We start from the raw sequence: 26,576 nt of genomic DNA on the forward strand, positions 1-26,576 counted from the left end.
ACCTTTATCCTGACTTAAAACAACATTCCTAGATACCAGCCACTGTGCTGAATGGGTCACCCTGCTATAAATAAAGGCGACAAAACTCTCACCACTGAAGCCTCTTATTCTTTCCTGACTAGTTCCAGACTATGGCAGCCTTGAGCTGAAAAGCTCGTCAGTCATTGCAGTTCCCTTGGTTGCTTACTCTAACTACGGGCCCGTCACGATAATTGTTTTGAAGTTGTGACATCGCATCAGATTTCATATAAAAGAATCTATTCAAAAGTTGCTGTGGGAGCCCCCTGCAACCAGGCTACCGAGTCACATTTACTAAATGGATGTCTTGTGCAAGGGGGATTGCTTTCAATTATTGGTATGTCCATGTAAAGAAATACCTGATCAATGTAGACTTGAACATGTATTTTATTTTTAGACAGCCCTAATGTTACAGCTGTTACAAAAAGAGTTATTTGTGAACAAGACAAAGTTAATACATTCAGTGGGCTGGAATAATTTTGCAAGTAGTAGGAAACCTGTCACCAGACCCTCATTTCCATTGTCAAAAAAGACTTCTTAGTAGGTGTTTGATGAGGTGGCTATAAAAGACAAACTGTGCAAAGTGTTCTTTTCAAGACAGGGGAGGCATCCACTTGTTTGTTGACAACATGATGGAAGTTTGCCTTTAGCTGTCACACACTAATCAAACTTTGAAATCCACTGCAATCCCTTTTCTCTCCCCCCCCCCCCCCCAACCCCTTCCACACTCACTTTTACTGATAAAAAAAAAAAAATATTGCAGGCTGAAACCATTGTTTCACTGAGTTTTGATAAATTAAACACTTGTGGATTTCTTCACTTTGATCTAAAAGATTAGAGTAAAATTTGGAAGGCTTTTTGAATACAAAGTATTTTCAATACACAGGAAGAGCTATGATGGAAGAGTGCAACTACTTAGTTAATGAAAAAAGTTTAAGTCTATGGATTCTAAATCTTTCTGTTGTATAAATGTTTTACTTTAACATGAAAATTATTTATTATTAAGTCCTTTTAATTTCCAGAATTAACAGATCTTTGTTTAACATCATTTAATGGTAACCTCAGGCTTGATTTTTGCCACTCTCTTGAGTCGAATCTAGAAGTGTGAACTCATTTTCCCAAACATCAGCTGGTATAAATCAAGGCTATGGTGACTTATGATTTTTTGATATGTTACAAAAATTACATTATTTCATTGTACCGGTATTGCAATTAATTTTGTTTAGCTCTATAGATGATCCTTATTACAGGGTCTTTGCAGTCTCTTTCATGTCTTGCCACGCTGAAATCCCCTGTTAAAAAAGAAAAGAAGTTGATGAAAATTCAATTTTTGACACCCTTTCTGTGTTAAAGCAGTTCCCCCTGACAAAAAAAAAAAAATAGATAAATTTTGACTCCTTAAAGGGCCATTTTCGGGTATTTTCGGACAGGATGATAATTAATGATTTGTTTTTTGGATATTTAGACATGGACAGGAAGCAACAGGTGGTTATCTGTCTGTGTTAGCACGCTAGAAGAAAGAGTAAGGAAGTTACAAAGTGTTGTTATAGGAAATGTAGCATACTGATGTTCACAGACAGCCTATGTGAAGAGGTGCACTAATACAGCTATTAATAATAAAATTATTTACTAGTTCATCTATGACATACCAATTTACAAAGTATCATCTGAGTCTTGATGTGCGCTGCCAACACTTCCTTCAGATCTCTCACTTCTTGTTTTCTGAAGCGTTCGTAGTCCTTTAGAGCTTCCTCATTAAAAACTCTGAATAATAAAAAGATAATAAACACGATAAATAAACCAGAGAGGAAGATGCAGGGTTCTTGTATGGACCTTGCTTGGCTTGGTCCATACTATACCTGCCAACTTTTTCTGGGTCAAAGGCGTGAGATTTTTACCCTGAGAGTGCCAGAATTTCTGAAGATGATACGACAATGTCCAAAGTTTTCCGAAAACATCCAAAGTATTCCGAAGACGTTCCAACATTTTCTGATCTCAGTACATGGATGTGTTTTGCTAAACACGACCTCCTTTCCAGTGCTTTTCTTGTCAAAAGTCTGAGATGCAGGGGGAAAGTATCGTCATTTACTCATCTTACATGGAGTTTTCCTTTCTCACATCGGTTTGAGTTTACATTTTTTTGGAAAGTGGGTCGGTTGTGGTTATTATAACACACATTTTTCGACCAGGCGTGAGATATTGGTTGGCAAGCATAAGTTGGCATGAGATCGAAGTTTTCAGCTCACAGGCATAAGACTCACGCCCAAGACGTGAGAGTTGGCAGGTATACCATACCAGAAAGACCTCAAGGGATATTCTCCTAGAAGTCCTTCTTAGCACTCGAAGAAAATAAAATTGCAAGGCCGTGCAATTTTGTCATCTGTTGCACATAAATGAACAAATAAAATGATAGAAAAATGTTAACCTAAGGTCCTCTTTTGTGGTCTTTACATTGTCCTCGGCATCAGTTATTTGTTCTTCTAAGTTGTTTATTTTGGTTTCTAAAACTTCTGGAGTCTCAGCACCAAAAATCATGGATGACAATCCCTTGAATGAAAATCCACCAGTCTTGGGAGGGGTTTGACCACTTTCAATGGCTTGCTACAGCACAAGGAAAACAAAAGAAACAACAGATTTAAGAAACAGACCTGCTCTTTTTAAAACACTATTTTAGAGTTAAATACATATCAAATTATATAGTTACATGCTGTTGCAAACATTAATTAAATCATATAAAAGCACCTTTTGAGCACTCAAGTCGTCTTTCTGTGTTTTCTTATTAGTCAAGGTTTCTTCTGCCTTTTCCATGTCGTACTGACGCAGCAGCTGCTTATGGGATACACCTCTGCAAGAGAATCATGTGACGATGTAGTTAAGAATGGGCACGGATTAACAGGTCTAAATTTTGACGTGGTCTTTCGAGGTGCTGTTTGATATGAGCCAATCAAAAGTGATGCATACCAGGGTCATGGTAAGTAGGCTGTGATTGGCAGATTTCGATCCATCTTGTTTGATTAGCATTTTGAAAGATGGAGGTGGATAGTAAGCCACTATGCACGTAACTCTGAAAGGGGATTTAAATCCTAAAACATTTGAGGGTGGAGTTAAGGTCTCAAACTCTGCTACACAAATTTCTTTTTCTTTTTTCTACTGTTAACATTGTGAGTGATTAAACATTCTGTTTTATTGGATACACTGCAAACTACATTTCCAAGTATACATTACAGATAAGTATCATTAACTCACTTCAACACATCAGCAAAGTGCAAGTACTCCTTAAGTGGCTCAGAGAATGCCATTTCATCTTCACTGAGTGCTTCATCAACAGATGCAGCAAATCTAGTTAATACAAAAAAACATACTTGAGCAATGTTGAAACAGATTATAATACACTACATGGCTAACATCTAGTTGATCAAGAGTGATGTAATCTTTTTTACTCATAGTCATTGCTCAAAAAAATGTAATCCAGTTAAATGAGTTAATGGCTAAGAGCAATCATACATGTATGTGATTGATGCTGTTGGCTGGTGTGACAGGTGCTCTGGGGTGCATAGTGGCTCAATCATGGCCAGGATACAGGCAGTGCCAACCTTGTAGTTTTCCATCTAGTGGTGTAGCAGCTCTTATCTTCTAGTGTGGCAGTTGCTATCAATTGTTTTTGGGGCAAGGGGCATTGTCCCTAGATTGTTCTCTTAACCCTTTCACTCCTAAACGCGCATTCAGGCGCTATTTGGAGGTGCAGTCATTGATTCACTTGTGACGTCATTAATTAGCACGTCAGTGGAATTTCATGATAAGAATCTGATAGAGCTTGAATCGACCTTTCTACAGGACTGTTCATTTTGAATATCAGTTGCATTCTGACAGAGCTAATCAAAGAAAAACAAAATCCATTTTTGGTGCAAAATCGTTACTAAACAGGCCAGTACACCTGTAATTGGTCAAGGTCCCCTTTTCAGGGTTTTCCATTGATAATGTCAAAACTTTTTTGGCCAAAAGATAGGATAAGAAGAGTAGAAAGTAACGAGAATAAGAAAGCGAAAAAATGGAAGCAAAAGGGGCAAAAAAAAAAAATTGGAACGGTTCAGCTAAAAAAACAAAAACAAAAACAAAAAAACAAAAAAAAAACTTTGGCTTATGCGCATGCACCAAAGTAAAATATTGTACATTTTTACACAGAATCTTAATGAAAATGTTGCTGAAGTGTAAAAAAGTGCTTCTTTAGCAAAGCTGAGGTAAATTCCAGACCATAGCACCAAAATTTCAGTTTAGCGGCTAAAAAAACACGTTTTTTTGAGGAAAATTTGGGGGTCAAAGGGTTAAAGGGTAGTGAGCCAGTCATGTAAGACCAACTAACTGACTGTTCCTGCCAACTGACCGTTCCATCTTGGCCTGAGGTCTAGTGACTGATCCTTGGTGCCCAACATGTGAAGTAGTTGCTGCTATAGATTTTTATACTCACTACTTTATTGTAAGCATCCCTTGTCCATAGCATTGTTATAAATTACAAGGAACTGTTTTACTACCAGTATTAATAACCAGTTCCTAACCTGTCCATATAGTGACCTGACTTTTGTAGACCATCACCCATCTCATTTTCTAAGGAACTCCACTCACTGCAAATGGCATAACACAACTAAACTCAGTTCTCTATAAGTTAGATTAGCAACCCTCTAAATATAATCACATTTTATAATTATATCTACTGGTAATCAAATTATCGTTAACAGCAATGACAACTCTCCCTGATGGGCTGCAAGAAGTCGATTTATACCACACTACCCACGCTCTGAAATCATGCACTAAATTTCCTGGATATTGAGTTGGGAATATATATATTTCTAATTTGCCATGATTGAGAAGTTAAGTATAAATTATTATTATACTGTCTTCGACAGTATAATAATAATTTATAAGATTTATAAATTTAATATTTTATATAATTTATAAGATTTTATTTTACTTTTAAATGTTTTATGGCCTGGCGCCAACATCTAGCGACAAAGGATAATCTTCATTATACATCTTAGGTCACTGGCATGCCCTATTGGACCATCCCAAGGGAAAGATGCTGTCAACATTGGGAGCAGATCATTTTCAGTGGCAGCCCTTGAATGTTCTACCTGGGAGCCGCGCGACCACTGACTCCCCAACTTTCTTTTGAAGTATTTTTTTCTATACTTTATTTTTTTTTCATAGATGTAAAGCGCTATTGATCAGAACATGAATATCGCTATATAAATTAGCAAATTATATTATTATATTATATTCGACCATGAGTTGGAAACTTTACTAAGTCTTGTACTAGCCTTGGCAACTGAATCTGGTTTGCACAACTTCACTGCATAAACTTAATCATGATCATAAGAAAACTTACCTAAACACCTTTCCATAAGTAGCATGTTGTTTATGAATAGAAAATATTATATCTGCAATGCGCTAAAAAATCAAATCATTAATAACTATTTATTAAAAAGCAACTTATTGATCGAAGAGAGATGGTTTAAAGTGGTACATACTTAAAATAAGGAGACTAGTTAGAGACAAAGTTTGCATGCTGGACTTCGCTTCAGATCGAGCTGTCCAGGATTGAGCCCTGACTGGGGTCACTGTGTTGTGTTCTTGGGCAAGACACTTTACTCTAACCTGTGAAGTACGTCCTTCAACCCAGGTGTGTAAATGGGTGCTAACAAATTAACACTGGCGGTACCCCTTGGGATGGACTAGCATTGGATAGGGGGAGTAGAAATAGTCCTAATTGCTCTATGCTATGGAAACTGGGATAAGCTTTGTCCTGATGGGCCAAGAGATCTTAATGCAGGAACACATTTTTTATTCCCTCCCCGACCTCTTTCACAGGTGCACAAGAATTGAACTATGTAAGAATAATCTACCTGTCTGACTTTAATCATGGCTGCGACATTACTTCCTAAATTATCAGCATAGTGTTTCATGTCTTCGAATTTCCTAACAAAAGAAACAACACAGTTCTTTATTTTTTTGATAAAAACAAAAAAATTGTCATTTGATATTTGATATTAAATATCTGATGTTTGTTGTTAAATAACTAATAATTATTGATATTTGACCTTTCAGGTTCTTTTACTGAAGCACTCCAACTTTTTAGTCTTGAGTCAACCTAACAGAAGTAATAAGAGAAAATATTTTTTTGATTTACTACAAATCTTGGTGTTTCTTTTTAGCCTCAAGTCACATTTTGTAGAACAACAGTTTCAAGAATTTTCACCTTGCTTTGGTAATTTGTTGCATTTACAGCTTCTTTCCATCCTTCCTCCTACAAAATAAAAATTAATTTATTCAATAGTTTGTCACTGCATCATACCACATCTAAATCAAATGAGGAAGTGTAAGTTCTACATGTGCTGGTGACTAAAGGTTACTACTGTGAATAAAAAAATATATTATACAGTTGAACCCCTATTAAGCCGCCACCCTTGGGGAAATGGTTAAGTGGCCACTTGATAGAGGTTGGCCGCTTAACAGGGGTTTGTCAGAAACTAGCAGAAGGTGGTAGAAATATCACTTAATTGCTAGGAAATCAAAAGGTCATCACTAAGCTTTGTGACAACAGAATCATATCGAGCAATAATAAGATTCAAGAATAAAACAAGCGATATAAGTAAAGAACAACGTTTCGCTGTCTTCATGACAGCATTTTCAAGTTCAGTGTAAATGTCAAGTTCGATGGCTATTTATGAATATGATTTTTATAATAGAGCATGAAGAATGTAGTAAAGTATTTTGAATGTTATTAGAGGTACAGAAAAATTAGGAATGCATTGTTCTATGTGAAAAGTTTTGCACGGATAGAGTCAGATTGTGTTTGAATGTTTTTATCAGTCGTCACTTCAAATTTCGGACTCTTATCTGTCACTAGGTTGTTGAAAACAAGGCCAAAGCACCGGTTAGCGTATTAAAGTCTTAAAGTCTGTGTCCGAGCCATGAGGCTCATACAGCCGGAGCTTATCCCGGTTTCCGTAGCATTAAGCGACTAGGAGTATTGCTACTCCCCCCTGGATGGGATGCTAGTCCATCGCAGGGTTACCCCCCAGCAGTAAATTCGCCGGTACCCATTTGTACACCTGGGTGGAGAGAGGCACTGTGAGAGTAAAGTGTCTTGCCCAAGAACACAACGCAGCGCCCCGGTCAGGCCTCGAACCCGGGCCGTTCGACTCGGAGTCGAGCGCGCTAACTATTAGGCCACCACGCCTCCCACCAAAATTAAAGTCTTGGTGGCCGCTTAATAGAGGTAAAAACAATAGACAAATCTTAATTGCGATGATTGAAAGGTGGCTGTTGTCAGAGTAAAGTAGTGTATCTTGCCCATCACAGCTTTTAGGACCAAGGTCAGGCAAAGGCCAATCATCGCCAAAAAATGTACCGGTACTTTTAATCTAGAGCTTTATGCAATGGAAACTGGAATTCAAGGCCAAAGTGCTTGATAAGCCACTAGGTTCAGACCGAAAATCTTTTTTACTTTCATTCAAGGGACGATAATTATAATAAGTAAACATGCACTTATAAGTAACTTAGTATGATGTACCTGGTTAAAAAATGAAATAAATGAGAGATCCTGTGATATCTGTGGATGTGCTGCACATCTTAATAGAAAGCTCTGAAACAAAACAAGATGAAAATTATAACCTCTGTTACACAAAAAAAGCTACACAACATACCGGTAGTTATAAAAACTGGGCTCAGGGAAACTAATTGGAGGTGCAAATTTGAGCAATTTTTGAACAATGTGAATTTCTCCTTGTGTTCTCATTTACTTATGTTTGAGACAGGTATTTTTTTTATCTTTATTTCCCCCCTGGTCATCTATATAGAAAGGTTAAGTTGTGTGAAATAGTATGCAACTTAAAATCCAAGCTTACCTCAAGTGCCACCTTGCGCTTGTCTATAAAATCAGGATCAAACTTATCTGCTGCTATTCTTAGGGCTGCTATGTTGATCTAAAAAGAGGTCAGTAAATTAAATTCATATAACCACTGCAATTATTGACAGAAACACACTGCCTGTAACATACTACATTGTTTTCTTCTGAGTTCAATTACCATATTACACATGTGAGTTAATCATTTAGCATATTGGACATTTAAGTAAATTATCATGCAAGCAGGGAGTCGACATGACTACCGAGTTGAATTTAAGTTCATTCATATTCAAGGCATAAAACGGGAGTTGAAACATACCGCAGCTTAAATGTGAATAATATAATTAATGTTTCTTACCCTTTTCTCTGGCAGAGGAGGGACGATCATCTGAAAGAAAAAAACTCACAAAATTATTATTATTATTATTACTTAGACTAGTTATATATTATATTGTGGCTCATTTAAGTTTATTTGATTTAATTTATTTGTGTTACATCCCAGAACATCAAAATTGGCAGGGCCGTACCTAGCAGGGGTGGGGGGGGGGGGGGGGCAGTTGCCCCCACCAGGAAAACAAAATTGCTATTTCTTGTAGCTATATTGGAGTTTGTCCCCGCAGCGGAGTTCAGCGGAGTTTGCCCCAGCAGACAAAAAATCCTAGGTACCGCCCTGACTGGGGTAATCAAAAGTTTTCAAGAGTAGAATCCTTGCCTTTTATTGACATGCACTTTTTGATGTTGATGACGTCTATGCATTCTGTCAATTTTTGCTAAATACCGGTATTCTCTTCCTGATTGTGTTGCCCTTGTGACTGTGAGGATGTTTAAAGTTTGGTCAATGCCAAGGCACACTTGTTATGGGAAATGTAATAATCTATTGTTATTTCAACTGGTTAGCTTTTTGTTATCTTACCGCAGGGAAGTTTGCTACAAGGTAATTTCTTAACAGTTCAAATTCACTGTATCTCCTCCATATTGATGAAGACATATCAGGCTCCCCAGCAGGTGGGCCACCATCAATGTACCTAACAACCAAAGAAGAAATAACTTATTGGTATACGGTACAATCTCAAATGAAACAAGAAATAATTTCTTGGTATATGGTCCAAACTCCAATGGTTATCAGCTTCAAAGAAAATTATAGGCAGCTTGCATTGAAGGTAGAAGGCACAGTAGGGGGATTGAATGGTCTTTGCGAGCATTTGCGAGCACAGCATTTTTCTTTGCGAGCACTAGCATTGTCAAAAAGTAGCCTTGTAAGTAACGAGCACTTTTCAAAAAGCTACCTCCACTAAAAACCGAGCATGCAAGCAATTGTATAATTACGCGACCACGAGCAAACAAGCACCCACTAAAATTTTGCGAGCATTCTGAGCAGAAGCCTAATTTTGCGAGCACTGCAAAAAGTTGATGGACCATTCACGACCCCTCACATTGGCGTTATAGCTCGGGGGAGGGGTACTTGGGTATGTTTTGGGCGGATATGTGCCGCCAGGGTCTCTCTAAATTAGCACCCCGTTTTAGAAAGAATTTGCATTCAAAATGATACCCCCATTCTAGAAATAGGTCAATTTTTAATGTCCTGTTCTGGCTGCTCGTAATTTAAAACTTGTTTGCATTCAAAATATTATGCCCTGCTCTAGGAATTGTCCCAAAAATGGATACCCTGTTCTAGATCAGGAGCACCAAAATCACAACCCTGTTGGGCAGCACATACCCATATAGGTATTTTGGGGGAGTACGTCTCTGGGTTTTATTGTTTTTTTGTTTTTTTTTTGTTTTTTTAATTGCAATCACACAAAAGTACATCACTTACAAAAATACAAAAAAAGGATGCCCACTACTCACTACTTACTATTTACAACACTTACACTACTTACAATGCGATGATTTTTAAATACAAAAGAGACTAAAATACTATAACACTATACATGGGTTTTATTGTAACTAGCATGCTGGACTCCAGACTGAGCTGTATGGCTTCAAGCTTTCCATGCCCCTCCGATGCCAACTTTGGCATGGACCAGCTGCATTCTATGCAGGTTACGCCAAAGATCTTCGGTGTGGACTTTATAATTGCGTGGAGTACTGGCGTATGATCGTATATGTAGTCGGCACTATTTAACTGGGATACAGATGACTTATTTTAGGTATAAATCATAAAGGACCTTGGCGCAGGCCTATAAAAAATTGGCGTATCTTTGGTGTGGTGTTACATGAAATGCACCCTGGGGCATGGAAAACACTGACCACCCCCTCCTCCTCCTCCTCCCCCATGGGAATTAGGAGGGTTTTCTGTTTGTGACAACATGACCTGGGGAGTGAAATAGGAATGTCCCCCTCCCGTAGGCAAAATCCCCCACCCCCCCCGCTAGGTTAGCCAAACCCATATGTTGCTTGTTTACAAAATATAATTTCATGATCAAGATCTTTGATACATGATGTTTTTGAGTATTCGATCGCAGGAGATTTTGGCTCTAGCAATGCAATTAAAACACATATCACAGAATATCGGGATTAAAGTGCCAAACTGATCGAAAAGAGATCAATTTTCATAGATTGATGACGCGTAAATCTTAATGGGTTCACAACCTTGAAAAGGCGGAGTACTTACTTGGTTTCGATGAGATAAACCGTGTACGGTTCCTTTAGGATATCAGTGTAACGTTTCTCTGCGTCAATTATCGATATGATCATTGTATTTAACAGACAACCATCTGGAAAATATTGAATTTTCCTCGCCTCATCCCCCATGAAGTCCGCCATGTTGTTTTCCTATCATTCCAAGCATGCGCACTATCGTGTCAGCGGTAAAAGTTGAATCCAAAATGGCGGAAAAAACAGATAAGGGTTCGGAGAAAAGTTTTCTGGCTCGTACGGCGAGTATCGCCTCAAAAAGGACTAAAAGAGCTCAAGAAAAGGCAAGATAACGACCTGTTCTCTAATTTCTTTAACCGTTAGCCTTCGGGAAGTTGTGGTAGATGGTAAACGAGTACTTAAGTAAAGTGTCATGGGTGGTGGTTGGCAGTGGTTGGGGAATCGGAAGTGTTTTTTTTTTTTATAAACATCACTTCGATAACAACCATCGCTTGTATTTTAGGTTATGCAAAAGCTTGGGAAAGCCAACGAGACAAAGGATCTGACGTTTGACGAGTTCGTAACCAACTTTAATAAACAACAGGTTTGAAAACAATTATGTGACACATGTAGACCATGCATGTACAAGCTTACCGTTTAAGGCTTACTGTAATAAGAGGTGAAGGAAATTGTGTGCGATAAACTCATACTTGTCTTTCGCGCCGATATTGATTTTGTTACTTTTTCTTTTAATTATGTAAAGAAAAATACTTGAAATCTGTTTGAAAGATTGATGTACATATACATAGTCTAATGGTAGATTAACGATTACACTGATGATGAGTCACGATATTGTTCTACTGCAGTCACATGACATATACATAGTGCTCTAGCTTACCAGATGTTTATAGGCTGTTCTGTTTATTAGATCAATGAATCTTTTGAAATAAACAACAGTTTTATAATGTACTGTAGTTGTCTAGATTCAAGCCATTTCATACAAATTTTAGGCCTGACTCTGTCTGGCTTTTCCAAAGCTTAATAGCGGAGCTCCAGTGCACAAAGTGTGCCAGCAGAACACCATGGGTAAGAAATTTTGGTAAATCCATCAAGCGGAAAAAAAACGTGGTAGTAACGTGGCTGTACGAGCATCCATCTGTACTGACTCTGGGGGAGGGTGGTCAGGGGAATTGCTTAATGTTAACGTCAGCTTACATCTTTGATATTGAACATCCATGTTATGGTCAATTGACCGCTGTCAAAATAAGGTATCCACTGACCAGTATCGCATGACTATATCGTGGGCTCAGGTGTAGAGCTCATCGAGGTCACATCTTTTTGAAGTTGACTGCTGACCTGGTTATGTTTTTTTCCCATTTGATCGCCGCTCAGGTCCTAATTTTAACTTGGCCTGAAAATTGTATCGCCGCATAAATTCAGATTTAAATAAAGGGCAAAGCAAAAAACCGAGGAGCTCCACCTTTAGGCTTGGCTAAATCCGATACTGATACGTAGAGAATTATATCGAAGAATTTGTAATCATAAAAGTATGAGGTTTTACTGAAATTGTTTAAATGTTGTAAGTTACAGCTGTTTGACTTTTTTATTTTCTAGAGTGCAGCTCAGAGGTTACATAAAGAATTAAAAAATTATTACTCTTGTATCAAAGGTGAGGACAGAAGTTACATGTATTCTTATTAGCGGAGCTCCACAGCGGCCCGCAGGGCCGCAGAGCGGAGCCCCATACCCATAGAAAATTCACAGAAATAGGAAAACCATGAACTTGAGTTTTCATGGTCATCATGGCTAGCGGCATGGCTCGCGGGCGCGTACGGTGTACGTACGGTGTTGCGCACTTCAGAAATAGATAAACACTCATCTATTTGTTACTGGGCATCCAAGTTATGGTCAATTGACAGCTGTCAATACAAGGTATCCGCTGACCAGTATCACGTGATCATATCGCGGGCTCAGGTGTATAACTCATCGAGGTAACGCCTTTTTATCAAGTTGACCGCTGACCGAAAAATGGTTTTTCTATTGGATTGTGGGCTCATTAACTATTTTTTATGCCTACGGTCAGTGAATTCAGATATTTTAATAAAGGGCAAAGTAAATTACCGGGGAGCTCCGCTTTTAGGCTTGGCTAAATCTATTTAATACTTCTTGTTATGTCTAATTTTTGTCTTTGAATTTTTTTACATTGAATAAGCTGATGGGTTTGTCATTTATTTTCACTATCCATCTTATACCAAACTACTTAGCGAGTTGTCTGCTTTTCTAGGTTTTCATAAAAAAGTTGTATGTCAGTCTGTAATTATTTTTCTTTGATTTTCCTTTAGCAATGTTAGTATCTAGTGATGCATTTGGAGATGCAATGAGAGAAGTTTATGAACCAGAATGGCCAGGAAGTGATAAAGTTATTCAGTATTTAGAGGTTTGTGATCAATCAAGGGACAAATGTCTGTCTGTCTGTCTGTCTGTCTGACTGTGTGTCTATCTTTCTGTGTACTGCAAGCATAAAGTGTATTACCCAAGAGTGCAAAGTGATGACCATTCCCTTGCCAGTGCTCAAACCTGAACAGCTCAATCTGGTGTGCTGATAATTCAGCCATTGTACCAGCTTGTAAAAACAACACATATGTTATTTAATCATTGTTTTATTTATATTTTAACTAGGAATTACACAGCCAGTGGCAAGAATTAGTAGAAAAATTAGATGATGAAGTTATTATCCCTCTGACAGCATACCAGAGTCAATTCCCTGATATAAAGGTACAAAATTAATGTTTGACTAGCTCAACTTGTAACCTATTCTGTGAAAGAATCTGTGTGCATTATCATGTTTTGATATTTTGTTTTTTTATTATGCTGCCTGGCAGAAGGCAGCTGAACTGTTGCCCAGGGCTGAAATTTGTTGCCTAGGTTACTCCTGATCACTTCTGTGAGGCTGGATCTACGAATGGTGCTGGTGATTGCAGCACAGTTCTAAGTGTTCATATGCTTTTGTGTACATGTATCTGCTGACCTGTGATAACTATGGTCAGCCTTTCTTTGCTACATATTATTTTTATGATTGACTGTATTCTTTTATAGGCCAGAATAAACAAACGTGGTAGGAAACTTGTGGACTATGATCGATGTAGACACAATCTGGAAGTAAGTGTCTAACTTTGAGCTGCTATTACAAGCCATGTTTTTCTAAGTGCAAAAATTATGAACTTATAATTACATTACTATAATTGAAGGGGCAAGCGCAAGAAACGCACTTTGAGTTTTGGCCAAATTGAAAATTGTCACAAACAACTCCAAATTTCGCACGCAAGTTCGTTTACGTGTGCTTAACATTGATCTGTATTCAAATTCGCTGGGTCTAGCTTCGTTTTTTAGAAATTACGTATGCAAAGAACAAAGGCATTTTGCAAAGCTTACGTTCTCCACAGTCAGCCAGCAGTATGAGTTTTTCGACACATCGCGTGTAAATCTTTCCTTCTAGCGTTATTTAACTGTCCGGGGAGGTTGAAAAACGTGTCAGAGCCATGCTTTTTTAGTTTCTAGCCGCCATATTGAGGATTCGCTTTAAGAAAAGGACTGGACAACACATTGTGACGCGATGTCACCTGATAGGTGTCACGTGAGAGGAAAGAGAAAAAAATGGCCGTTTGTTCCTGAAAATCAAAGCCTTTGGTTAGTTTTAGCGTAAGTGCGGCTGCCAGGTGGTTGAAGGACATCATTAAGTCTGAATACCCGTAAGTTTACAGCATCGCTCGAAGAACTGAGTGATGTTTCTGCCTTTGTTTTGTACAACAGCGCTGTTTAGCGCTTCGGAAAAAACGTTGCACAAACCAAGGTAGTTTTGAGCCTGGCCGCATAGAAAGCCTAAAACAAGAGGTTTCTTGCCGGGAACTTCGTCAACGCGAGTTTTGCAGGATCCGCTTGGGTGCTGCCGCGACAAAGTTGCCGAGAAGTGACCTGGTTTTAGACTTTAAAAAATTCTTTATATGTTCCGCAGGGCACCTTCCCTTTGCAAAATTTTTTCTGTGCCTCATTAAATATTCATCAATCAATAAATCAATCAATCGATTCGTGCCTTAGTTTAATAATGTTCTGCAGTCTGTAGATGTGTGATGATGTAGGGGGGGGAGGGGGGGGGGGGCCTTTTTCCCCCTTGCTAACCGCAAGCAGACTGCAGAAAAAGCTAGCTGCAAGCAAACTGGCGTGAAAGCTTACTGCATTAAAAGCGCGATCTAAAGGTTGAGGCTGACTCTGATCCTAAACTTAACTTGAAACGGCTTAACCCTAATCCCTTGGGGTTAGGGTTAAGCTTTTTTTTTTTTTTTTTTTTTTTTTTACGTTAGGGCTAGGCTTTTGCGTTAGGGCTAAGTCTGTAACCCTAATCTGAAACTCTAACCCCGACCCTAAGGCCTTGGGGTTACCTTTTGCGTTAGGGCTAGGACTGTAACCCTAAAAATTTAGCTGACTTCGTCGTTTTGAGAAACAAAAGGTTTCCTTTGTTTATCGTTTGTAAAAGAAAAGACAAAAGACACCGCGCGAGCAAAAACCTTGTCTTTTTGCATGTGTAATTTTTCGAAAACGAAGGAAAGACCAGCAAAATTAAATACAGGGCAGTGTTGAGCACACGTAAACGAACTTGCGTGCGAAATTTGGAGTTTGTGACAAATTTCAATTTGGCCAAAACTCAAAGTGCGTTTCTTGCGCTTGCCCCTTCAATTTATACAAGACTGCAGATTAGGCAAAGACTGGTTTCAGTTGTGCTTTATCAACCCAATGAAACAAGAATAAAAAAGAATAAAAGTATGGTAATTCTAAAATACAGTCGAAGCTCTCTTAACTCTCTTAACTCCCATACAAACTTTGTAGCCTGCGCTTCTCAATTTGGAGCTGTGTATTAATGATATCCAAGCATTCTTTCTTACTAATAAGCTAGTCTGCAACCCGACTAAGACAGAAGTTCTTCATCTCACATCTCGCTTTACTCGGCATCCTCCATTATCGAATATTTCTTTTGGCGTAAACATTGTATCCTGCGCAAACAAAGCTCGTAATCTGGGATGTGTTTTTGATCGCCACCTTACCATGACCAGCCACGTTAACAACATCTGCCGTCACGCATCCCTGGCGATTTGTTACATTGGTAGAGTAAAGAAATACATAAGCCAGAGCAGCACCGAGCGCTTAGTACATGCTTTCATAACATCCAAGTTGGACTATTGCAATAGTCTATTGTATGGCTTGCCCTCTACTGAACTTCAAAAGTTACAACGCATTCAGAACACTGCTGCGAGATTGGTGGTTAAGGCAAAGCGCACGGATCACATAAGCCCTATTCTACAACAATTACACTGGCTGCCTGTTAGCGAACGCATTTCATTTAAGATCTTGTTGTTTACCTATAAAAGCTATGAATGGCTATGCTCTGTCATACATTGTAGATCTTCTTGACCAATACGTGCCATCACGTTGTCTACGCTCGGCCTCGCAAAATTTGCTTAAATTTCCAAGATCGGCCACCTCTACATACGGAGATCGGGCCTTTTCCATTGCTGTGCCGAGACTTTGGAACACACTACCAACAACAGTAAAGAATGCCCCTTCAGTCTCCACTTTTAAAACACTTTTAAAGACATATTTATTTAGGTCGATATATTTTTAACAAGTTCGCCATGTTTTTATTGTCTGTCATTTTTATTTTTATTTTTTATCAATTGTAATTAAATTAGGTTATCCTTAGCGTATTTTTATCTGATTGTAATTTAAATCGGGTTTTTATATTTTTACTTTTAAATTTCAAATGTAAACGCACTGAGACGTATGTAAAGTGCGTGCTAAGAACTGTTATTATTATTATTATTATTATTTTTACATTCTCATAAGCGGACATTCCCGTAAGCGGTCGCGGACACTTTCAGAGATTACGACTTTGACTTTTTCTTTGTTTTTAAGCTCCCGTCAGCAGACACCCAAAAGAAAATCCTATAAACAACCTCTGTATTTTGTTTTTTCTTATTAACTTTACATCGCAGTTCATCACATTGATTTTACAGTAATTACAGAACCATATTTCAGTGTTTGTTTTGTTGTCATCCACGTCTGGTTACATTTTGAAACACCACTTGTTAGCTTGGCAAGCTCCCATTAGCAGCCATCTATCCCCTACTCTACTAGTGGCCGCTTATGAGAACTATACTCGTAAGCGGCCAGCTCCAGTTAGGGACACTTTTTTCACGTCCGAGGGTGTCCACTTACGAGAGCTTCAACTGTAATGCAGTTAACAACCAAAACACCCAATAAAAATATACTATTTTTAAGTGTGACTTGGAAAAAACTGGTGCCCATAAATATCCACTTTACACATATTTAAACTGTCGTAAATGAAAACTGGTGCCCATATTCACTTTACATGTGCTTGAATTGTCTAAATAAAATTCCAGTGTAGTGTAGTCTTAGTGGAACATTGCTTCTTAAAGAGATATGCAGCTGCAGAAACTTTTTAAGTGATTTTGCACGTGTATACCAATTGCATTTACCAGGCCTAATATGTTTCTGTACAACTGTAAATTCTTTTTTTCAGTAGTGATTTTTTTAAGGTCATTAATTTTGTATTTTGCTTCCTTTGATAGACATTAAAAGCTAAGGGCAAGACAGCGGATCCTAAGAAGCTTGCTCAGGTGATTCTTTTTAATTTAACATCCTTTTTGCCTTCCTTACCCTCAGTATTTCCATCAGTGTTTGACATCTTTGGAATGTTAAACTGGAGCCTCCCTTTGCTTCCTCCCATGACACTGTGCTAACTTAACACCGTTTTTGTGTTTACTTTTTCTCAATTCAGGCAGAAGAAGAATATAATGAAGCAAAATCAGTTTACACAAAACTTCATGCAGAATTATACGAAGAACTACCAGCATTGTTCGACAGGTGAGAAAAAGGAATTTATAAGTGTAAAACTCTGATACTGTTGATGTTGCTTATGCAGAGTATAGAGCCAATATTACCTAGTATCAAGGTTCTCAACGCACGCGAAGGAGCCAGCAAAGTGTGTAAAGGATTGTAGCTGCACAGCAATCTGCACACATTGCATGCCTATGACACCTGTTTTTGAAGGCCTGCAATACATGCAAAAGGCTGTAGCTAGTAGTTCTCTACATATTACACCCTCAGGATGCAAGGAAATTGATGTGGACAAGCTGTAGGCAGGATGTACTAGCCTAAAGGTCATGTTTACTAGCCCCCAAAAAACTCTATAAGCACAATTGTTATGATGGTTCACTTGCCTGACAGGCAAGTGAAGGATTAAGTCCACAAGCCCGACCGCAAAAATCCACTGTCTCCAGGCTAACAGATTCTAAGTTACTTCTTTGCATGGGTAACCCTGTACATACATTTCTGTATATATATAGTGTGCTGGTAATGTTTTTATAATGCATCTTATGGTTATCTTAAGAAGAATCACATTTCATAATTACATGAAATAAAATGTATAAAACCAATGCAATAGCATTATTATTTTAATACCACTTAATTCAGTAGAGAACATGTTATGGTGGCAGCCTTTCCTCTTTCACTCACAGTTCACATCTTATTTAATTGTGTTCAGCCTGTTGTCTGTCATACACATAACATAGCAGCTGACAAAACTGATCTGCTGTCAGATGATGTGTTGAGGAACATGAGTAGTAAAGTATTGTTTCCTTTTCAGTCGTATTGGTTATTATGTGTCATCATTCCAAAGCATCTTCACTGCTGAAGGAGTATTTCACAGAGAAGCAGCTAAGGTAATAAACATCTTACAATACAACTCGTGCCACCACCCCACCTGCGAGGTGCAAAAAGCCTCCTCCTCCTTCACCCCTCTTTAAAAAAGAGAAATCAAATGGGTTCATTTTTACCTCATGGTAATGAGGTATTAAAAATGACGATTTATTTCACTCATGGACTCACTCACTCACTCCATTCCGATATAAAACCGCAATTAATTCATGCATTAAACGGTAAACGTGCTGACAGAAAGGTCCGGTTTTCCCCTGCCTCCCCGCCCTTGTGTTCTGTTCATATATCTGGGGGGTGGGATAGAGGCCAAATGTTTGCTTGAGTGCAGAGATGAACATTCAAAATGGCATGTCGGGCCGAAATTCTCAAAGGTGGTTTTTCGTTCCTTTCGCTTCATCCTCGATCTAAATACACCTTTGTAGACCTTACAAACGAAGAGGAAATGTTCCGGAAAATACTCAAGTGGAAAGAAATGGGCTTCAAAGCAAAGGTTGTTGAACCTGTTTGATCAGAAAGATCAGTTCATTTGGACAACGGAGAATCGATCAGGCGCAGGAAGAATGCAACTTTACCATCCTGGAGAAAAGTACTAAGCGTTCCTTCCTCTGTTGTATTTTTGTACAAAACAAGCAGGATATATAAATGCACTGGTTTCACCAATCGTTCGGAAGCTGTTCGGTAAATGTGACACGACAAAGCACATGCTTTTCGTATTGAAGTGCCGAGAAGTGCTGTTATTATACACGCGCACATGACAAAGGACATGTTTTTCGTATTGAAGTGCTGAGAAGTGCTGTTATACACGCAAATGACAAAGGATATTTTTTCGTGCTAAGACGTGCTGCTGTTCGTCTCTTTGCGGAGTAGACTTTTGGTCTGTTATTGATTTAAGTATGGATGTAGATACAGAAAATAAATTAAAGTAAAATGACAGGTGCGATGTCATTACAGTGTAAAAATGCCCTTTAATTTAATAAGAAAATATTAAATTACACTTAAATCACACAAAACTTGAAGAAATGTTTATTTTCAATGGACTGAAATATGAATTAATTGACACTACACTATGTCCGTAGTGTCTATCACGGACCAGTCAAGGAGTGAACTTGGAGTTTAAAAGGAAAAAAAAACTATCAAGTTTCGGCTCAACTAGAGACAACAGCGCTACCTATTTACATCTTACAGAATAAGTATGATTGGCTGTTATTCATGCTGCTAAAAACACCTTCCAACAAACTAACACTAAAAAATCTTTACAAAGGCAGTCACTTCAGAAACACAAGTCATGTTTGTGTGAGTCACGGAGTGTGCGTGACATGAATTTCCTTCACCACGTCATCTTTTGCTTTACTAACATGTCTGGCTGGATAAAGCAGGGGCACCCAACGGAATATTTCGTTAAAAATATCTGTTCGGAAGACGATTTGAGATCTAGAATTTTCGGAACATTCATTGTAAATTTTTTTGCTTGCATGCCTTTCCTAGGATTTTCGAATATCTATAAAAAAATGGTATAATTGTTCATTTTTAACGAATTTTTACTCTAAAAAGGTCACCTAGAATTTTCGGGAGCCCTTCTCTGGCTGGAATTTTTTCGAAAAGGTAAGTTTTGATCCCTATAACTTTCGGATCACTAGACTTTCAGCTAGGAAATCCGAACAGATAAAAAATTTTAGGGGATAAAAATATGCCTATATCTACCGTTTGTACTAAAATACGTTGAACGGTGCTATCTTTAAGTGGTTTTGAACTATATTCTCGATGGGTGCCCCTGATAAAGGCCTGCTAACGCATCTAAATATTTATTTTGTTCCGAATGTTCAATAAAATATGGTCCACTTCACCATAGCCTGCGTTGCAGACGAACAAAACCCCGGTTATATAACCGGGGTTTTGTTCGTCTGCAACGCAGGCTAGCCATCCCGTTGTATTCGCTCCGTTTAGCGTCGACCGACAAAATTTTCGAAATATAAATAGAGCAATCTAACTGCACATGTTATTCCCCTGGCGCGTTGACATATATCCCGTGCCTTGACACAGTTGCTGTGCTTGCAATTTACGTTTCGATTCCCAAAATAAACTCAAAAAAAAAAAAATATTCAACATGGTCTGGGAAAATTGTACAACTTGTACTCGCTCCGAGCCAAACACCTGACTTACACAAAAATAAATACTTCACACATACAGACCACAGAGTATTCGTAAATATTTACACGTCCAAGCGGTCTTTGCTTACCTTTTCGCAATGTGATTAATCAGTCCTAAGGATCAAAGGTTACACTAAAATATTTTGTGGTGAAAAAATAGAAATCGCGCTACGAAACCTGAGAGCACGGACCATCAATGCCGCAACTTCCATGGAAAAATTAAACATTCAAAGCCAAACAAAGTGACATGTTTGAACGCTTATTTGAAAAAAAACCTATCAATGACCCATTGACGCAAGAAAACATTCAAAGGCAAATTAAGTGAGATTGTGACATTATTGATGGCAGCTATAAGCTACATGCAGTTACGCTTAAATTATAAAAAGTATTATTGCGCTTGCCGTGTGACGTCTTTTAGTTAACACGACATTCAAAGCACGTTTTTGTTTCGTGTCACGTCATCTCGTGTCACGTTAGTATTGAACGCTAGTAATAAAGTGAAATTGCGTTACATTATTGGATTTCATCGAATTACCATGAGGTTGCTCGAAGAGCCTTTGATTAAGTCATAAAAAAGCACACGAAGGCTAAATTCCTTATTGTAACCCTCCTGTGGCAAACACAAATACAAATCTCTTGAGATCCTTATCGGCTGGTTCCCACTAAAATCATGTATTTATGATCTTCTCTTGTGTTAGAAGTGCAATTCGGCATTCTGGTCATGAATAGTTATTGGTATTTCCTTGTAAGCATTGTTTAATTGGGTGGCATCGTGGCCTAATGGTATTTTTAATAAGTGCGCTGGACTCTGGATTGTTGTGTTCTTGTTGTGTTCTTGGGCAAGGCACTTAATTACTCCCACAGTTCTCGCAATCTCTTTCGCCAGGTGTATGAATGGGTACCAGTGAATTAAATTCCAGATGGGGGGGGGTGGGGGGGGTGGGGGGGGGGTGGGGCAGCAATGGACTAGCATCCCATCCGAGGGGAGTAGAAATACTCCCAGTCACTTAATGCTACAGAACTGGGGTTAAGCCCCAGCAAGACAGGACACTTTGGCCAAATACAGGCTTGACCTTACCTTATTCTTTATTACTGTTTCAGACAAAGACACAAATGAATGATCTAATGGATGGTTTAATTCAAGATATGTCAACTGGAACATACACAACTAAAAGACCTTATCCTGTTGCTAGGTTTGTAACTCATAACAATTCATTGTTATAAGTTATACATTGAAAGTTAATGGCAACACATTCACACTGATGTCATGCCCTGCTGCACTTGTTTTTAGCTTGCGTTCAGTGAAGTATGTGTTGCAAAACATTTAAAATATTTTATTTGTTGTTAATTTTTACAGCGAGAATCAAGTATCAGACAGTGACGATATGGACACCCAGACAACTTCCTCTCATGCAGAAAGTGGAGATACAGTAGTGTGCAATGACGAGGCTGCTGCCGTGGAGAGCTCTGAAGGTGGAGACTTCCTGTCAGTCTTGTTTTTAAACTGGGTTGCCATTGCAGCCTGTATAAAACCAAAAAGAGGTTCAGTTCATGAATCAGTCCAGAAGTGAATTGGTATTTAAAGGAGAATCTTGGAATCAGAATTGCATTCTGATAGGCAGTACCTCTGCATCCAGCAGTATTGCCCTTTTGTTGATAGTCAGTTTCTTGGTTATGCTGATTGGTAGTTTGTTTACCATCCAATTTGCCAGCAATCAGTCAGTGTACATAACAGCTTTACAATTAGTTTTTTTTTTGCTTACATTGAAATAATTTTTTCCCTTTGCTCAGATGGAACAGTTAATCAAGCTGAGAGAGTTGTCGATGGAGGTGATGGTATGTTTGTTTTCTTTATCATAGGCTTTGCTTTGTCTCAAAAATAATAATTATTAGTTCATCAATAATAGAGAAAAGTCCAGGATTGAACGCATCTACAAAAATTAAAAATTTTACGAAAAAATTAACACAATTTTCATCAACAATTTTGTATTTTTGGGGGTATTCTGGTAAATTTTGCAGTTACGGACACCCCAGGGAGGGTACTCCGGCTTGTAAATGACGGGGATGATCGAAGGATTTTTTTGGGTTTGAAATTTTCGATTGCGGGATTTTTTTTGGGTTGGAAGATTTGGCAAGTATTTTTTTGGGTGACTTGATTCAAATAGGGGATTTTTTGGGGTATTAAAAACAAACTAAAGTGCCTTGGCGCGGCCTTGGTGTATTTATGGTATGATGAATAATCAAACTCGAGCGTTATTGCCCCTCCTGGCAATTTAGGGGTAATTTGAGAAGGGATTTTTTGGGGGGGTTATTTTTGGGCCTGGGATTTTTTTGGTTAATATCGGAAGACTTAGGGATTTTTTTGGGTCCTGAGTTTTGCCTTCATTCGATCATCCCCGTCATTAACAAGTAGGAGTACCCCCCCTGGGACGGACACATCTCGCTCAAATTTGTAAATTTTGTAGCTGCATTCAATCCTTGACATGTGACATGTGTTATAAGATAACATCTTTGTTAACGCGGCTTACTGATTGGCAGGTCCATAACCAGTCCAGATTGATAGTCTACCACATACATACATCAACCCATTAGTACCATTCATTTTGCAGGCTTAAACCCCTTTACACATTCAGACCATGATGAACAGGAGGGGGTGGGTGGGGAGACTGTGACACAACAAGAGACTCAAGAAAGACCCAAGCCTGTGCCTGCTGCTCGACCCCCACCCCCACAGGTGGACAGTACAGACAAGAAAGCGGGAGAGAAGCCCCAAGTTCCGCCATTACCAGTAGCCAGGCCTGTGCAACCACAAGCTGAGAGTACTGAGGTTTGAATTTGCTGTTACACAGAAAAAAAATTAAATGTTAAAAATCTCTATGCTGCATGTTCTGGATTCTTTTAGAGTTTAGAGATCAATTTTATATTTTGTTTCAAAGAAGGGGTCACCATCAAATGAAGAGGCCCCGCCTATCACCACCCCTCAGACAGAAGGCGTGCAGCAACAGCCGCAGCAAGAGGTCACTACAAGTGAAATTCCTGGCGTGCTTTATAAGGTAAAGAATATTCCATACACGGTATCTTCCTGTTTCAATGTGTTGTAAAAGAGATTTCAAGTAGTGTGAGATATACATGGAAAGAAATCATTGGTTACTTCTGATCATTAATTTTGTTGGACCCGTGAATTTGAGCCTGACCCAGATCAACCTCATTCGCAGGGTCTCTCTCTATCGTTCTGGGGGGGGGGGGGGGGGGCAGAGAGAGAGAGAGACCCTGGGAACGCAGTTGGACCCAGATACTGCTTATGTTGTGTTCTTCGCTGGGTAAAACATTTTTTCTCACAGCCTGTCTGAGAAAACAGAAAGATGTTTTATTTCAAGTTAATTGTTAAAGGAGAGAATGATGTACATAATGTTCTGAATGTGAGCTGTTCTTTTCTAGGTTCGAGCAGCATACAAATATGTAGCTGAAGATGACGACGAGTTATCATTTGAGAAGGGGGAAATTATTAGTGTAATAGAATTTGAAGAACCAGAGGAACAGGTAATGTTTATAGTTAAAAATATTTGTTTGTTATTTTAAAATGCGACATAATTGGTCTGATCTAGAGAGTGCATATATATGATGAGCACATGACCGTCTCAGGAGATTATGTGCTTGCCTACCACCAATATGGAGTTCAATATCCAAACCCGGTGCCATATGTGTAGGTTGAGTTAGTTCTCCAGTTTTCCTTCCTCCACAAAAACAGACACTTCTAAATTCCAATTGGATCTGGATCCGAGGGCCACAGGTTTGTCAGTTGCAAGACTATAAAGTGCTACCCTCGTAAAATAAAGACAATTAATATTTATTTATTTATTTTATTCACAGGATGAAGGCTGGCTCCTGGGAATCTTAGAGCTGAGTGGTATTAAAGGTGTTTTCCCTGCAAACTTTACAAAGAGAATTTAATTTAATTTACAAATTAAGGAAAAGAAATGATAATTATATTATCATTTACTATTCTTTTAGTCCAAACTGTAATATAAAGCAATGCTTTATCAGGGCTGTTAAAATACAAAATAGTAATATATCACGACTTACAATTATATTGTAGCTTCTATTTGCAATTGCACTACCAGAGTCAAATAGCAAGTCAAATTTCCAATATTATGACTTTGGAAACTCACGGTCCAAGTGAAATTGTTAAACTGTATTTTACCAATACTACTACATTCAGCCAACTCAAAAGGGAATCCGAAAACCAGTTCCCCAACCCTCTGTACTAATAAAGTTGCTTTGATATTTTTTTAAAAATTATAGTTTAAGAGGCCAGTAAATTAAGGTCTGGTACTGTGGAGTTAGTTACGAGAATTTTAATGTACGGTACATGTTTAATGAGCCACTCTCCAGTAGCCTCTTATGCATATGTTCTTTTGGGCATCACACAATGAAAGATTGTGTAACAAGTCATGGAAAGAAAGAATGTCTGCATCAGAAGCTAACTCCTGTAACAGGCAGTGACCTCAGGGTCTACTTAAGCCACTTTTGAGATTCACATTAATTTTACAAGCATTGCTTCATCTGATCAGAGCTTTTACACAAGAGGGGTTCCTTGTTGCTGGTCTGATAATTTATCAAAATGTAGTTTGTGTTGCCCTTTGCTGCATGTTCCCAACACTTTTTCTGGAATTAAGTCATATATCAACATAATAATTTCCCCTTTTAATTCCTACCTCCTAAAATCACAAACCCTAAATTCAAAAAATGTGCAGGCTGTAATATAGTCAGGGATATTCAATTGCATTGTAATTTCACAGTGGGAATTCTAGCTAGATCATCATATTTGTTTTTCAATGTTTCAAGCTTTGAAAAATGTAGATTGATAAAAATTAGCTGGAAGGAAAATAAATAATTGTAGACAGTCTAGGATGTTCAACATCCACTAACATACAGTGGAACCTCTCCTTACAGACACCTTAAAAGTTAAGAATACGGACATCTAGTAACCTTTACGGACAGTTTGTTTGGTCCGACAGAGACCAAAATTCATACAAACTCTACCTCTGTAATATAGAGACCTTCATAATATGGAAAATCTTTCTTCTCTGTCTGTTTTAGAGAGGTTCAACTGTATTCCTACTTGAATTTTTTTTAATTTTCACACCTTGTTTGGTCATTACTTGCCACAAGTCGAACTCACAAGCAAGCTAAGCAAAGCGTGATGGAGTTGCGAAAAGTCATTGTATCATAATGATTGTAATCAATGTATCGACTTCGCCGTGGCACGCCATAATAAATACGGGGAATTCAAAATGTTTTGAAGTAGGCGTCAGCAACTGGAAGAGTAGGCGGCTGTGACAAGCCGAGATTGTTTCTCACAAGCTGATTGCTATGGCCAAAGTCATCGGCAACATAAAATCAAGTAGCCGGTGGAACTCCGGCAGGTGCCGGCTTGTTTTGAAAACCCTAAAATAAGACAAGGGACTTTATTGAAAGTCTAGCTGATGCACCATTTTGATTGAAGAGCCAGTAATAAGAGGGCATTTAAAATGGCAACAAGCCATATAGGTAGGTTTAGTTATTTCTCATTGATGAGCTGAGTGCAAACAGGTCCTGTCTTGGAAGGAGGACCTTTTTGTGCTCAGTTCAGTTTAGGTTTATAAAAAGTGTAGAAAATATATTCAATATTATATTTCTGTACAGTTTTCAGGTTGTTTTCCTTAATTGTTAACTAAAGACAGCTATGGTAGTTAACATCGTGGAGTGAATTGCAATTTACTACACTGCATGATATGCAGTGCCGCTCATTTGTTAGTAACATTGAAGAATGCTCAATAAAGAATGTCTCAGGAAACTTTTGTGGTGAAATATTTTTGACAAGGATATGGCAAGTGAAAACGATTTATCACTTTAAATAGACCATTTCCGAGTTTCCTTTTGGCTTTATTTTAAAACAAGTCCTCATGCAAAACTTTTCAATTGAAAATGAGTTTGATTTGCATGAAAATGAATGTACAGGTAAAACATTTTCATTAGTTTTGCACAAAAACTTGTTTGACATCAAGACAAAAGAAATGGTCTATATTATACCACATTGGGAGGGTACTAATAATTGTGTTCCCTCTACTTAACAATAATTAGACTACAAGCCTGAGTTTTCTGTG

General features: G+C 38.3%; 2 protein-coding genes across 3 annotated transcripts; one reads left to right on the forward strand and one right to left on the reverse strand.

Annotated features, from left to right (window-relative positions):
* Positions 1 to 387: 387 nt before the first annotated feature.
* Positions 388 to 10,717, reverse strand: LOC144661617 (sorting nexin-4-like). The gene is made up of 15 exons (XM_078522420.1): positions 10,533 to 10,717; positions 8,832 to 8,943; positions 8,277 to 8,306; positions 7,920 to 7,997; positions 7,586 to 7,657; positions 6,269 to 6,316; positions 6,111 to 6,160; positions 5,916 to 5,988; positions 5,399 to 5,460; positions 4,572 to 4,637; positions 3,265 to 3,357; positions 2,761 to 2,863; positions 2,444 to 2,619; positions 1,668 to 1,782; positions 388 to 1,310 (listed from the first exon to the last, which is right to left on the reverse strand). Exons 1-15 carry the CDS (start codon positions 10,682 to 10,684, stop codon positions 1,263 to 1,265), a joined length of 1,278 nt encoding a protein of 425 aa, XP_078378546.1. The 5' UTR covers positions 10,685 to 10,717; the 3' UTR covers positions 388 to 1,262.
* Positions 10,718 to 10,740: 23 nt separating this feature from the next.
* On the forward strand, positions 10,741 to 26,266 carry LOC144661615 (myc box-dependent-interacting protein 1-like). Of its 2 annotated transcripts, none has more exons than XM_078522418.1 (16): positions 10,741 to 10,839; positions 11,019 to 11,099; positions 12,110 to 12,164; positions 12,838 to 12,932; positions 13,175 to 13,270; positions 13,592 to 13,654; positions 17,137 to 17,184; positions 17,346 to 17,431; positions 18,213 to 18,288; positions 21,532 to 21,623; positions 21,788 to 21,903; positions 22,222 to 22,266; positions 23,040 to 23,257; positions 23,367 to 23,483; positions 23,869 to 23,970; positions 24,301 to 26,266. In XM_078522418.1, exons 1-16 carry the CDS (start codon positions 10,747 to 10,749, stop codon positions 24,379 to 24,381), a joined length of 1,464 nt encoding a protein of 487 aa, XP_078378544.1. In that variant the 5' UTR covers positions 10,741 to 10,746; the 3' UTR covers positions 24,382 to 26,266. The 2 variants fall into 2 exon arrangements, with proteins under 2 accessions (XP_078378544.1, XP_078378545.1); XM_078522419.1 differs by having other exon boundaries at positions 23,370 to 23,483.
* The last annotated feature ends 310 nt before the right edge of the window (positions 26,267 to 26,576 follow it).

The sequence above is a fragment of the Oculina patagonica genome, chromosome 7, assembly GCF_052425735.1.
Source record: "Oculina patagonica isolate OP01 chromosome 7, crgOcupat, whole genome shotgun sequence".
NCBI classification, from domain to species: Eukaryota; Metazoa; Cnidaria; class Anthozoa; order Scleractinia; family Oculinidae; genus Oculina; species Oculina patagonica.